This window comes from Dipodomys spectabilis, unplaced genomic scaffold (assembly GCF_019054845.1).
Source record: "Dipodomys spectabilis isolate Male_0828 unplaced genomic scaffold, ASM1905484v1 ptg000043l, whole genome shotgun sequence".
Lineage (NCBI taxonomy): Eukaryota > Metazoa > Chordata > Mammalia > Rodentia > Heteromyidae > Dipodomys > Dipodomys spectabilis.
In genome coordinates, this window is record NW_024870720.1 from 35,766,138 (window position 1) to 35,782,059 (window position 15,922).

The 15,922-nt window shown below is 41.2% G+C and overlaps 1 protein-coding gene across 1 annotated transcript in view; it reads right to left on the reverse strand.

Moving 5' to 3' along the window:
* Scd5 (stearoyl-CoA desaturase 5) overlaps nt 1-15,922 on the reverse strand; it is a 112,793-nt gene that overhangs the window by 33,311 nt on the left and 63,560 nt on the right. The window contains exon 3 of the mRNA XM_042678288.1: nt 745-950. Within this exon, the coding sequence (XP_042534222.1) occupies nt 745-950 (206 nt within the window). The remainder of the gene's footprint in view (nt 1-744; nt 951-15,922) is intronic.

Below are 15,922 nucleotides of genomic sequence, written 5' to 3' on the forward strand. Positions count from 1 at the left end.
AGGCCCAGCGTTCAAGCCCACGATGGACAAAAAAAAACAAAACAAAAAAGAAAGGAAGGAAGAAAAAATTAGTGATATAACATTTCCATGGGTGAGGGGGTGTCTGGGAGAAAACAGCAGAAGACAGCAGGATACTTGGAGAAAAGTGGTTCTGCTGGAGACAAGTGTGTCACTAAAATAAAGCAAGACACCCTCCCCCCACACCTCTGGCCATCCCAGGAAAACATAGTGAGATTCCTTGAAATCCACCAACTGGTTCATTTCAAGACTGGTCAGAAGGAAAAGATGCTGGGTTTAATGGAAATCTATTACAGTGAAACTTAAACATCAACATAAACTTGACAACAGAAAGAACTTAATAAGCAAAAAGAAATTGATTTTTTTGGGGGGGTCCGGTCGTGGGACCTGAACTTTGGGCCTGGGCGCTGTCCCTCAGCTCTTCAGCTCAAGGTTAGCGTTCTATCACTTGAGCCACAGCGTCACTTCCAGCTTTTTTCTTTTTGCTTATGTTGGTGCTGAGGAATCGAACCCAGGGCCTCATGCATGCAAGGCAAGCGCTCTACTACTGTGCCACCTTCCCAGCCTGAAACTGATTTATTTTTAAGGCAGAGGAGGAGAGCCCAACAAGGTCCAGTCTCCTGGGGTATGGAACAAGAGGGGTATGGAGCAGTCACTGCGCCTCCTTGGGCTCTGTCTCTTGCCTGGACCCCAAGCAACGACTGTCTAGGAGCTCCATTGACTTACTTTCTCTGGAACTGGACCACAGGGTCCGCCAGCAGGTCCGTGACATCAAGGTTCCGTCCCTTCTCGATGACATCTGGATGCTTGCGCACCAACAGCCACCCGATGTGGGAGAAGAAGAAGCCTCGGCGGGCGTTGTGGGGGTCAGCGTCTGTCTCTGAGTACTTGTGGTGGGCGCGGTGGTCCCTCGCCCACTCAAAGATGTCATTCTGCAAGGAGAAAGCAGAGCCTGAACAAAGAGGCAAAATGCCAAATGCCTCTCTGGAAATGTTCCCTCCCCTGCTCACTTCTGTTTCCCTCCTATCCTGCACCTCAAGTCTAAGCCCTGAGGGTGGTCAGGGTGGCTTTCATCAGCAAGGGTAAAACCTCATTTGTGTTTGGGATGTGCCCACTGAGGAGGCTCAGATTGGTAGGTGAGTACATGGAGAGACCTGGAATGCTTCGAGGTTTCTCACATGGTGTTACTAAGAAGATCATTTCTAACAGAAAACTTGAGGCCCAACCTCAGGATGGAGTTTGGCTGGTCAGAGGAGGGGGCAACATGGTACAGGTTAGGAGAGTGTGTTGTTGGTTCCAGACTGGGATACTTCTGCCTCCCTCCCAGTTTCAATGACCTTCATAGCCCATTCAGGGAGAGAATTTAAAAAGTTAAAAACCCTCAGAGGTACTTGTCTAGATCTCTACTAAATACTCAAGTACAAGTGACATTGACTATGACTTTTCTAATAGAATATTAGAAAAGGAGGGGAGAAAATGTCCAGTCCACCCAGAATTTGGTGCACTTGCCAGTCTTCACCAAGCACTTACCCATTTATCAAAAGCTAAGGGTCAGGACATACACCCTACTGAGACTCTTATGATGGGAGATATTGAAAGTATATCTGGGGACTGGAGGTCCTGGGTGAGTGTCAGGGACAAGGCAGGTCGTTCTAATTAATGAGACCCTATCTATAGCCATGGCCTGTTGGGTCTGTAAACATTCAACTGATATTATTTGGTGTGTTTGTTTTATTCTAACAATGCTTTCCAAAAACGTTGAGGCAAATGAGATTAGGAAATAGTGCTTTTGATAGGAAATTCTGAAAATAGAAAAAAATCAATAGTAATTAAATCTTTTACTTAAATCATTTCCATACTGTAATAGTGTTTTATGTCATAATATTCAAGATTATTTTATAGGAGCAATTCATATTGTTCTCATAGGGACATTTCCAAGATATTGGCTTCATCCTTGTGATGAGAAGGAAAGGGATTGTTTCATTCTTAATGTATCAGCAGTTCTTCTAATCCAAAGAAGGTTCCTGAGTTTTGGTTTCTTTGCTTTACTCAGTGCTGCTACAGCCTACTTTTAATTCCTTAAAATATAATCCTATTGTTATTATTAAGATGGTGTACAACAGGCTTGCCATTTTATAAGTCAGGTAATGAATGAGTGCGTTTCTTTTTTTGACAGTGTCATCCCTTCCTTTACTTTCCCCCAGTTTCTCCCTCCTGTCCCCGCCTACAAATGGCATATACATATAAGTATACACTTAATATCATGAGTGCACTTGTTCATCCATCCTCCTTCACTTTGGCCCCCACCCAAAGACCAAAAAACCCAAAGCGAAAACAAACAACAAGAGCTTACTAGTTTTGTTCATCCCATAGCTCACTGTAAAAGACTTTAATTTACTTAACACTTGAATAATGGGATAGAGAAGAGAGAAAAGAGGTTGAAGAAAGTGAGCACAGTGAGCATGACTATAATCCTAGCACTTGGGAGTCAAGGAGAGTAGGATCTCAAGTGTCAGGCCAGCCTGAACTACAGAGCAAGATTCTGTCTCCAACTTACCTCATTCTCCTGCCAAACAAACAACACAAAACAAAAGAAGCCTATGAAGCAACTTTGACTATGAAGAAAATGGGCACCTAGAAGTCTGTTTTAGGCAAAAATTATAGCCTGGCTTATTTTAATATTAAAGAGGTATGTAGAATGTACCAGTGTGCATAACCATAGCATGTGGAAAGTGTCTTATTTATAACTACGGAATTTGGAGTTGGAAAAGAATTTCTCAACTAATTCCTTTATTATCACTTTTATTGTGATGCCCATCCAAACATGGTGACATAAGAAGATAACATACCATACCCCATTCACAGATGGCAGCATTAAGACTTAGAAGATGTTGTTTATCTAGTAAGTCATCACAGTAATAGAACCATCATGGAACTCCCTCAATTCTCACTTTACAGTTCTACCAATAAGTCATACTTCTTGTTATTCAACTAACGGTGTAGAGAACTCTCATTTTTCTTTTTAAAAGTTATATTAGCTCTTCAATGACATGTAATTTTGTGGAAACTCTAAGTAAGGAGTCCCAGAGGGGTAGAAACATTCTCAAAAAATTAAGTACATTCCCCCCCCCCCCAAAAAAAAACAAGTTTAGCTGGGCGCTGGTGGCTCACGCCTGTAATCCTAGCTATTCAAGAGGCTGAGATCTGAGGATCACGGTTCAAAGCCAGCCCAGGCAGGAAAGACCGTGAGACTCCTAACTCCAATAAACCACTAGAAAACTGGAAGTGGCACTGTAGCTCAAGTGGTAGAGCACTCACCTTGAGCTGAAGAGCACAGGGACAGCACCCAGGCCCAGAGTTCAAGTCCCACAGCTGACAAAACAAAAACAAGCTTAGTGCTAAATTGGAAGAAAGAGATCTTCATCTTTTTTTTTTGGCGGGGGAGGGGTCCGATCGTGGGGCCTGAACTCTGGGCCTGGGCGCTGTCCCTCAGCTCTTCAGCTTAAGGCTAGCACTCTACCACTTGAGCCACAGTGCCACTTCCGGCTTTTTTTCTTTTTGCTAATGTGGTGCTGAGGAATCGAACCCAGGGCCTCATGCATGCAAGGCAAGTGCTCTACCACTGAGCCACCTTCCCTGCCCTCTTCTTCATCTTAAGTCCTTTTACTTTGATTCCTTCCTAACAGAAGCTGTAATTATAGGAGAAAGCTGGGGCTCAAGCCATGTTCCAAAAAAGGCAAGCCTGCAACTGAGCTAAGGTATAGTTTTGTAATCCTTTGTCATTGTTTTCTTTCTAATAGTGAAGTTCAGTCCAGTGTGTGTGTGGCGGGGAGGGGGGGGGGAGGAAAAGCTCAAAGAACAAGTCACTAATAAAGTCACTGATAAAGCAGATAAAGAGATGCCACCAATGGTGCACTCCTGCAATCCTAGCTACTCAGGAGGCTGAGATCTGAGGATTTCCGGTCACAGCCAGCACAGGCAGGAAAGTCCATGAGACTTCTATCTCCAGGAACCAGAAAACTGGAAGTGGAGCTATGGTTAAAGTGGTAGAGTGCCAGCCTTGAGAAAAAGAGCTCAGGGACAGAGTCCAGGCCCTGTGTTTAAGATCCACAACTAAAATGAAGGGGAAAAAAAGTAGATAAAGAGCAGGATCATACCTTGATCCTTCAGAGCCCTTTTCTTTCCACTCATCCACATTTTGCTGCTGCTCTGGAGTGACTGGGAGTTGGTGGGTGGGTAGAGCCTATGTGTGAGAAGCTTTTGAGTGTAGTGAAAAGGTGTGTGTACTTAGGGCTTGTTTTGGCACCGTCAGTTTGTGCTAAGTTAAAGGGAAAGCTGAGGATTCAAGAGGAGGGAGTGTTGGGTGAAGTGAACTGTGAGAGTAGGAAGTAAATGGAGATCGCTGAACCAAAATCCATAACCCCAGCAGTATCCCGACGATAATCCTGACCATCTCTCTCCCTCCCAGGCTTTACACAGTACTGACTGTGTTTACACATGTCACTCTGTCACATTTGTGTCATGGAGAAGAAAGAAAAACTCACACAGACAAAAGATGAATGCCAGCCATGCACTAACTCTCAAGAGTGATTCCAACCATACATGGCCTGTAGTACATCTTTTTTTTTTTTTTTGATCGGTCGTGGGGCTTGAACTCTGGGCTTGGACTCTGTCCCTGCGCTCTTCAGCTCAAGGTGAGTGCTCTGCCACTTGAGGCAAAACACCACTTCAGGTTTTCTGGTGGTTTATTGGAGATGAGAATCTCACGGACTTTCCTGCCCAGGCTGGCTTTGAACCGAGATCCTCAGATCTCAGCCTCCTGAGTAGCTAGAATTACAGGCGTGAGCCACCTGTGCCTGGCCTTTTTTTTCTTTTTGACGGTAATGTGGTTTATATTCAGGGCTTTGTGTTTGCTAAGCCAGTACTCTACTATTGAACCATGCTCCTGGCTCTTTTTAGCACTTTCGACATGCCTGGGTTAATACGTGATCCTCCTGTTTTAGGCTTCCCACCTTAACTAGGATGACAGGTGTTGCTATCAGACCTATTTTTTTTTTTTGACTTTTCTTAAGATGGGAGTGTCAGACACTTTTTTGCCTTGGCTGCCTTGAACAGTGACCTTCCCTGCCTCAACCTCTCAAGTAGCTAGGATTACAGATGTAATCTACCAGCACCAGGCTTTAGTTAATATTTGTTTATGTCCTCTTCTTGTTCTCACTAGCACTCACTAGCACCAGTCACACTTCAACTGGTGTGAATTGCCCTGACTTGAACCCATCCTCTACCTCTGCCTTTACTACTTAACTACCCATCCTCAGTATTGTTGAAAGTGATCACTTGGCAATTCATACTTTGTGTGTTTGAGACATGGATGCAGGCTACAAAATAAACCAGAACTCCTTTTCCCCTCCTTCCTTTCATACTCAAAATCAATTCTTGAATGGTATCACCTAAAGGACAAATGAAAAGTATCTATTAAGTTTCCATTGGTTGGTAAGACAGGGCTCAGTGGGGGCAGCATGGACCTTGTCCCATTCACAAGTCTTAGTTTTTCCCAGCCTGGTTAGAAATAGAAGTTTGCTTCTGACCAGACACCCAAGCAGCTTTTCTGTCCCTAATTCAATGTTATGTGGACTTAAAGTTCCCAAAGGAGAAATGACAAGGTGGCATCAAAACACAGCCAAAGGGAATTTCACTTTTATTCATCACTCATCTTTGTTTTCAGTTATTAGTGAAAAAGAAACTAAAACTAACATGTCAATGTGGTAGCTTGAGCAGGCAGTCTGAGTGGAGTGAAGTGTGTGTCACTGTGCATCCATGCTTGCGTGTGAGTGTACGTGCACATAAATGCATGCATGCACACCCTGTGAGCAAATGACAGTCCAGCTATCAACAGTCATTCTAGCATTGGGTCAAGTTATCTCTACCTTCTAGAAACGGTAAGATTCAAGGTTCTATAGGGTTAGAACTTAATCTGCTCCAGGTCAGAGGCCCACATTGTACATTTCAGAAAGTAGCATTCTGTGCTTTCCCCATTGTTGATGCTGGGTCAACCCCAATTTCCTTACAGATAATGCTGACAATCAGTAAGAAGAGTCCAGAAAAATCCCCAAAAGGTCCCAGCATCAGTCTACACCACAGGGCACATGGAAGCATTGAAAGGGAAAATTGTTACCTGATATCTCATTTCTATGTGGCACTTTGCCTGTGTAGATTTTAGCTGAGCAAGAGTTAAAAACAAATCTAAGTGTTTTAAAATGTTTGCTTTTGGTTTTGGTTTGGTTTTGCTTTGTTTTGCTGAATACTAGTGGCCCAAAACTGTAATCCTAGCTACTCAGAAGACCGAGATCTGAGGATTGTGGTTTGAAGCCAACAGGGACAGGAAAGTCCATGAGACTCTTATCTCTAATAAACTACTCAGAAAAGTAGAGCTGTGGCTCAATGGTAGAGTGCTAGCCTTGAGCAAAAAGAAGCTCAGGGACAGTACCTAGGCCCTCAGTTCAAGCCCCAGGACCAAAACAAAACAAACAACAAGGACAACAAAATACATTTCAAATGATTCTACCTTCTAAAAGATGTTTCAAGAGCAAGACTAGAAACTTAGGTATATGAAATTCAAATTTTACTGTTCATTAAAATTGTTGATCCCACAACTCCTGTGGAAATTGGATGTTCAGAGCTTGAGAAGGCATCAAAACTCGCCCTTGAAACACTGGTATAGCAGGAGCTCTGGCTGGCATTCATAAGGACTGAGACAGGCTGAAAGGAAAGCCAGAACAATGATGCACAAGGATCAATGTTGAAAACAGCTCAGTGTCTACTGAGGCGTAGAGGAAAGGCAATGAATAGAGACCACCGAGTGTCTGAGAGATCTGGTTTTATTTAGTTTCTTCGTTAATGATTGGGAACAAGGCTTACACATTCTGCTAATAATGTTTTTGGCTGGTACTAAGTTAGGAGGTGCAGCAGACATCACTGAGGACACAGAAGGAACACAGATGGATTGAAGGGAGGGGAAGAGTCCTGAAATATGAAGAGACATGATTACCATAAGATTTGATTTAGGAAAAGTGTAAATGAAAGCAGCTGGGGAAGAAATCATCCAAAATGCAAAATGATCAGCAAGCTGGGAAACCTGGAAAGCATCTGGCAGGAGAGCAAGGGGATAAAGAATAAGCTGTAACAACATGCTATCCCAGCACAAATAGCAGGTGGTAGGTACAAAAAAGATACTTGTGCATTCTGAAGACCCTAAGCTGGGATAGCTTGTATTTCTAGGAGAAAAGGAGGCTGGTAGGAAACCAGATGTATGCTTAAGGAGTTTTGCTCTAACCATCGCTCTTCTAATGACCCTCTTCATGAAAAGGAGCAGAATGAAACACAGAGCTTAAGAATACATTTCCAAATAGATTACACATATTCTGGAGTCCACACAAGCTTTATTTTCAATAAACCTATAAGATCTTCAATAAACCTTGCAATATAGGTGCACAGCTAAGTTAACACAGAAAACCTGGTAGTTATCTACTTATCAGCCCATCCCACCCCCAGCAAGTAGATCCTTAAATACCCAATTCTTAGTGCCCTCAAAGTACAAAAATATTTTGTTTACAAAAATTTGCTTACATGAAAAATGCAGATAAGACCCACATTAATAACCTGATGCTGGTTGCTGAGACCTGTAATTCTAGCCACTCAGAAGGCTGAGGCGTGAGGATCATGGTTTAAAGCCATTTCAAGCAGAACAAAACTGCTAGACTCTTATTTCCAGTTAGACAGCAAAAAAGCAGAAGTGAAGGTGTAGTTCAAGCAGTAGCACGCTAGCTTTAAGTGGAAGGAAAAGGCCAAGGAAGAATGAGAGGCCATAAGTTCAAGCCCTAGTACCAGCATCAAAAAAAAATCCCCCCCAAAAAATCTGTATTACAAGTAAGCACACAAAATGACTAAAACAGATAAATAAAACTGGGACGTGATAAACTACATAAGACCCCAGTCATTAACATCAGAGGCCAAAGGAGGCTATACATAGGAGTGGTAGACAAAGGCTCAATAGCTATGGGCACATGATCATACAAAATAATATTCTATGAAATGAACTCTAAGACAAGGAAACGAGAGACCTTCTTTAGTTGCCATTGTTGCTGTTGAAGAGACATTCTTTAGTTGCCATTGTTGCTGTTTGTTTTCCTTTTGTCTTGCTTGTTAGTTGGTCTGCATTTGGGAGGGTAAAGGAGGGCAAATACACGGTGGAATTAGGATGAACAAACACAACAATGATACTGACTAGACATTATGTGGAAAGTGAACTGAATATCTCATGGATGGAAACAGGAGGGAAATAATGGCATAGAGGGATGGAAAGGGAGCCATGGCTCCAAAAGAATTGTACCGATTGTACCTGATTCATGTAACTGTAACCCCTCTGTATATCAACTATACAAATACAACTAACAATTAAAAATTAAAAATTTTTAAAAAGAAACAAAAAATCTGTACTAATGAGTCTCCATATTATTTGGGGAGCATGAAACAGGAGAAAGACGGCTGACTGCATGTCATCTAGGGAGGCACCATTTTTCCTCAGGATCTCTCAGGCTGTCCCATTTTCATTCTTCTAAGGAACATTTCCTCAGGTGATTTCTCTTCACTCACCTACTTTTACTGACCTAGATTCCCAACAAAGACAGAAGGGAGGCATCTCGGGTCTGTAGAAATTTTATTCTCTGTCTTATAAGGTATATTTTTATTGGTGGGATGGATAGTGAATCCTGCCAGATAGGACAAGATGAAAATGCTGTGTGTCACACAGCAGGCTTGAGAGAGTTCTCTCTCCTCCTCTCTCCTTTCCCTTGTACCGCTTCGTCTGTCAGAGCTGCCTGCCGTGACTGAGAGAGTTGTAAAGCAGCAGGTACAGAGCAAGGATGCTTTGATGAACTGATAAATCACCATGATCAAGAGCACAGGATACGAGGAGCTGCTCAGACACACTAACCTATCTGCTCTTTCCACCTGACTTACAAATGTACCCAAGAGGGCAAAATCTACTGGAGGAAGAGACTGTGAGGCATGTCATGCTATCAGCCTTCCCAAATCACAACAGAAAGGCTTCTCAGGATATCCAATTCACAGAGGAAGAAGTAAACATCCACCCATCCACATCTACTCACAGGGAAACAAGGAAAGCATACAGTTTCTCAGCATGCAGTTGAGAAGTTGTATATATGTGGCGTGGGCTTGAGGTCAGGGAAGATGGCAAACATGTAAATGAAGGAGAGTTCTGAAGGAGCAGTGTTTGTCTTTCTTCTATCCAACTGCTAAAACATACTCTGCTAGCAAGGGTGAGCAATGGAGTCCTACTGCCTGCCCTGAGCCCCGTCTGGCACTAAATACTTGTATGTTTAGACATCATTTCTCACCTAGAAAATAGAATGACAGTACCTATGTGATTTTGTGTTATCAAATGACTGCAGAAGGACTTAATGAAGTGGTGATGGAAATTTAACACTCACTGTTTTGTTTTATTATTGTTGTTAATTATTAGACTCCTGCTAAAGTTCACAACCCATGTGACTTGATATGTCTATATGTAAAACTTGACCCATTCACAATAAGATGAAAGCTCAACAAACTAAAAACTAATAGCTCTTCTCAGAGCTAGCAGAGACTCACAACAGCTCAGGGTGCAACTCCAAAAGCTAGGAGACAGAAACAGCATAGAGAATCACAGATCCCTTGAGTACAAGCCTGCAGCTTAAACTAAAACAAAAGAACAATTTAACAGTGATAGGTGGGTACTAGAGGATAGATGAAGAAAAGCTAGAAAAGTTACAAAAAAAATCTCTGAGGGTTCCTGGTCCTGGGAGCACCCAACACTGTCATGAATTTTGCCTCCAGGATCCCTACCAAGTTTTCCTGTGAAAATCTCAGGAAAAAATAACTTCGGGCTTCACACAGAAGGAGGAGAAAAATCAATCTGTTTGAAATACAGCCCAGGGCTGGGAAGATGGCTTAGTGATAGAGTGCTTGCCTAGCATGCATGAAGCCCTGGGTTCGATTCCCCAGTATCACATACACAGAAAAAGCCAGAAGTGGCACTGTGGCTCAAGTGGTAGAGCACTAGCCTTGCACAAAAGAGGCTCAGGGATAGTGCCCTGGCCCTGAGTTCAAGCCCCAGGACAGGCAAAAAAAAAAAAAAAGGAAATACAGCTGGGACTCTCTATTTTCCTTCACAGGGCCAGTCCTCCAGAGAAACTATGTTACAGAGCCTTATCAATTGAGTTTCACCAAAGCCTAATCAATCTAGAGCACACAAAGGAAATAAGACTTTATCATAGAATTCCTCCTACATTAGCTAGCTATCCTTTACTGTGACAAACCCTTGAGATAATTAACTTAATAAGGAAAAAAGGTTGTTTTGAGTCACTGTTCCAGAGGTTTCAGTCCACAGTCATTAGGTAGGCCCTGCTTCTCAGTGTCTGTGGAAATACAGTACATTGGGGGAATGAGATCTATTCACCTCATGGCCACCAGGAAGCAGAAAGAGAGAGGATAGGACAGGGTCTTTATATTCTCTTCAAGGACACTCAGCTTTCTTAACTACCTTGACTTAACTTCCTTCTACTAAGCTATACCTCCTAAAAGTCCCTCCACTTGCTAGCAGTGCCACTTGCTGGAGACAGTCCATATCTAAATTAGAGCATATTCCTCTAGAATGCTTTCCTTTCCTCTGATCTTGTCACCAGGTCCATGAGGCTCCTGTGTAAGTACAAGGATTACAATGCAAAGAACTAAAAGGCTTAGACCCTATTTAAGAAGAAAGCTTTAGGGAAACCTAAAGACAGTGGGAGAGAGCAAACAAAACCACTCGCACAACTATTTTAAATGTTAAGTGCTAGTAAAAATCTGAACCTGGTAAGAATGAAACCACACACATAAGTTATTTCCCTCAGAGCCTCTTACCTACTGCATCATGTCCAGTTTCAAAAAAAATTATAATGCATGCTAAAAAAGTAAAACTACAACTGAAAAAGAAAAGGCAAATACGAGAACCAGACTCAGATATGGTACAGATGTTGGAATCAGACTGGGAATTTAGAACATGTGTGATTAATATAGTAGTAAGGGTTGTAAGAAGAGAAGGTGGACAGTATACAAGAATAGATGGGTAATGTAAGCAAAGAAATAGAAACAAAAAGAACAAAGAGGAAGTGCTAGAAGTCATGAATACCATAGCAAATGAAGAATGTCTATGATGGACTCATCAGTAGATTGGGCATGGCAGAGGGAAAAAAACCAACAAACTTGAACCTTTTTCAATAGAAACTTTCCATACTGAAAGGAAGAGAAAAAAGAATGTGAATATTAAGTTGTGAAAGATGTGTGATGGGAATACCAAATGGAGGATATGGATAGAAGAAATACTTTAAGAAGTAATAGTTGAGAATTTTCCAAAATTAGTGATAAGTTCCAAACCAGCTATCTAGGAAACTTAGAGAACATCAAACAGGACAAATATCAAAAACCCTACACTTAGGTTTGTTATATTCAAACTGCAGTGTGTGTGCATGTGGGTGTGCACATGCATGTATTTGTGTGTGTGTGTGTGTGTGTGTGTGTGTGTGTGTAAAAATCTTAAAGAAGCTGGAACTGGGAGAGAGCAAGGGAAGGTGTGACATTGTTCACTAAGATATGTACTCTTAACCTGACTTATGTAACTGTAACCCTTCTGTACATCATCTTTATAATAACAATTTTAAAAAATTAAAGAAGACACTATATGAAAGGGAATGTACTTACCACCTGACATATATAAAGGTAACTCATTGTATTTTACCTCTAAAACAAAAAAGTAAATTAGGAGGGAAAAAAAGAAGCTGGTTGGGGTGAGAAGGGCACTTTACCTATAGAAGAATAGGGAACCAATTATACCATATTCTCTTTAGAAACCATGCAGGCAAGGAGAGAATAAAATACTTAATGTTAACAGAGAAAATTCCCCATGATCCTAGAATTATTTACTCTGTGAAATTGGTATTTAGAAATGAAAGAGAAAGATTTTCAGATAATTTGTCACCTGCCTCATAAGACATGTGAAAAGCAAAGAATATAGGCAGAAAATCAGACATGCATGAAGAAAGAGCATCATAGAGTAACTAAGTGAAAGTAAAATAAAAACTTATTTTTCTTCTTTCTTTTTTTTTTTTGTCAGTTGTAGTGCTTGAACTCAGGGCCTGAGCATTGTTCTTGAGCTCATATGATCAAACTGGAAGTTTTTGAGTGGTTTATTGGACGTTAAGTCTCACGAGGACTTTTCTATCCAAGCTGGCTTTGAACCACGATCCTCAGATCTCAGCCTCTTGAGTAGCTAGGATTATGGGTGTGAGCCACTGGCACCTGGCTTATATTTTTGATCTTAACACCCAAAACATAAAGATTTTTCCAAGATAATAATGGTAACAATGTGCTTAGTGGTTACAGCTTATGGGTGAGCACACTGAATGGCATCACTGCCATAAGAGACAGGAAGAAAGTATTAGGAATCATCTTTTGTAAGGTACATGAGCCACTCCAAAGTGATATAGTGTTATTTGAAAACGGACTTGGATTAGTTGTGAATAGATGTTGAAAATTCTAGAAAAGTTACTCATCTTTTTAAAAAAAAATAAGTTTATAATTGATATGCTAAGAGAAAAACGAAAATGGACTCATGTGAATGTTCACTAAAATCATAAAAGACAGTAAAAGCATAGAAGACAAGCTGGGTGCTGGTGGCTCATGCCTGTAATCCTAGCTACTCAGGAGGCTGAGATCTGAGGATCGCAGTTCAAAGCCAGCACAGGCAGGAAAGTCTGTGAGACTCTTATCTCCAATAAACCATCAGAAAACCAGAAGTGGCACTGTGGCTCAGGTGGTAGAGTGGTCACCTTGAGCTAAAGAGCTGAGGGACAGCGCCCAGGCCCAAAGTTCAAACCCCACAACCAACAACAACAAAAACAAAAGAAAAAAAAGACAAAAGTGGGAAGTAAGAACCAGCACAAGAAACAGAAAACAGAAACATCATAGATATTAATCCAAGTATATAAATAATCACTTTAAATGTGAATGGTCTAAATTTACCAATGAAAAGAGAGTTGGGGGTTGGGGAGTGTGTCTCAGTGGTTGAGTATTTGATTAGCATGCCTGAGTTCCTGGGTTCCATCTCCAGTACAGAGACACCAAAAAAAATTATTCACAGAAGATTTAAAAAATAAGACCCACCCTATTCAATCGTATATTGTCTGCAAATCACACAGTAGAGCATTACGAAAGAACTTCAGTGGGTGACCTCAAAGATTTCCCAGCCTACAATGCTTGATAAGAAATGTACTCACTATCTTGCCCATGTATTTGTAACCCCTCTGTACAGTATTTTCACAATAAAAAAAAAAAAAAAAAAAGATTTCCCAGCCTGCAAGTCAGAAGACTCAAGCTCCAGCCTAAATTTATCAAGTAACTAATTGTGGGGCCTCTTACAAGTCATTATTGTTCTCTGGGACTTTGTTTATACTTTTGTAAAATAAGAGGATTTAGAGTAAATCACTTAAGCTCACTTTCAGCTTTAATTCTTGTGCCTCTTTACCATAAAGAAAAGTAGGCTCTCGGGGAGGAAGCTGAAGTATCTAGCAGGTGAACTGAGTTCATAAGAGAGCTGGCACAGCTGGCAAAGGTAGGTACACAAACATGAGAGCACAAAAGCCAATCGTGGAGCCTGCTTGTGAAAGTGAACTCTTAGAGACTACTGAATAACAGGAATCCCACACAGGGTCCACATTTGACTAGGAGAAAACTGTAAAGCAGTGGGCAAACAATTTTTACATTGACTTGCATCCTTCTGGAAGGAAGGAGGATGGACTAGAGATAAACTCAGGGCTCCGCTGAAGATAAGGATAAAGCAAGACAGATAGGTCTTTGTCAAGCATTCCTGCACAAACTCATCCTTTCACACTAAAAGTACCTCCACCTTTCCTGCTATTGTTCCCTGTCCTATAAATAAATCCATCTTGTAAAGAAGAAAGAGAAAAGAGGTTAGGATGTTTAAGTCCCAACTTTAAGGTTATTCTAAGTATTCATGATCTTGTGTGTAGTATCCAGCAAAAGGCGTGCTAAGGCTAAAACAGAGGCAGTTATCACAAGCTTGTCCATTTTGGCCAAACGCACAAGCATCCTGTTGAAGAAAAGAGAGGGAAAAGCTTTGAAACTATCTTTTTTATTGTTTAAAAAAAATTCAGGAGGACATCAAAGGGATGCTAACTCAATGACTGCATTAAGTCTATGTGTGGGGTCGATATTCTTCACTGGCAGATCACAGCCCATTCTGTTGCTTTCCTCCTGGGGTTAGTGGTCCAGACTGACTGCTCCCACTGACACTATATATGGAAGCCAGCTCTGCTTACCTCATGTAGTCTAGTTGACCTTGTCACAACCCCCCAGAGCCATGAAGCACTGAAAATTTCCACTGGGAAATTGTGGGAATTTGAATATTCTGCTAGATGGAAAAACTCTAAGAAGGCAAGGATTATTAAACCTGTCGCTGAAATACAGTAGGTATTTAGTTAATATCTGTGGAATGAATTTTAAAAACAAAAAAATTCACAAATATGGCTCTTAAATTCAAACTTGATTATCCTTAAAAAAAATTTTTTTGGGGGGGTCCGGTAGTGGGGCCTGAACTCTGGGCCTGGGCGCTGTCCCTCAGCTCTTCAGCTCAAGGTTAGCGCTCTACCACTTGAGCCACAGCACCACTTCCGGCTTTTTTCTTTTTGCTTATGTGGTGCTGAGGAACTGAACCCAGGGCCTCATGCATGCAAGGCAAGCGCTCTACCACTGAGCCACCTTCCCAGCCCCTTAAAAATACTTTTAAAGGTATTCAGTGATTTTTCATGTATCTAATAGTCACTGTGCATTCGGTACTAGAAATTAGAAATGATAAGAAAGTCTGCCAAATCTCCTAAAAAGTAAGAGGAAGAACCAGGTGCTGGTGGTTCACATCTGTAATCCTAGTGACTCAGGAGGCTGAGATCTGAGGATCGTGGTTCAAAGCCAGCCCAAGCAGGCTCTTATCTCCAATAAATAACCAGAAAACTGGAAGTGATGCTGTGGCTTAAGTGGTAGAGTGCTAGCCTTTAGCTGAAGAGCTGAGGGACAGCGCCCAGGCCCAGAATTCAAGCCCCATGACCTAAAAAAAAGAAATAGAGGAAGAACAACACTTAGACTGATACTATAAGCTTGAAACAGTGTTCCCATTATGTGGCACAGGCTGACCTTGAACTCTTCAGCTCCTTCCTTAGTCTCTTTAGTGCTAGGATTACAGGTGTACCTACCACATCTAGCTACCTGGCACTTTTTATTCATTACTTCATCTCCCCAGTAACTCTATGGGGTCAATTTTATTAGGCTACTTTTACAGACAAAAAATAAAATAAAAGACTGGCATAAAGTCTTATATTTAGCAAATGGCAGAGCCAGAACTTTATTCAAGACCTAAATGCATCTCGCTACCATCTTCTTTCTCTTCCAGTATGTAAAATTTCAGTCTGATACTCTGTTATGTGATGTTTTGTTAAGGAAACCTTTGTTTTCAAATGCTGAGTTATAAATAATTTCTTTGGGAAAAGAAAAATCAAAGTGTTAGGTTCTCAGTTACAAGTTATTTATCTTGTTAAAAAAATCCAATAACATGAATGTTTTATAACTACATCAATGTGTAATTTGAATCTAAATGCTATTGATTGCTTGAACAAAATCAATTGAAAATTATTAAGTCTTCAGAATGGCATCGCAGACCTAAGTCATCAGTTTCTATGTTATGATAAACAAAGTACAATGCTGAAATATGACAATGGTTGAACTCCAAATAAGATGCAGC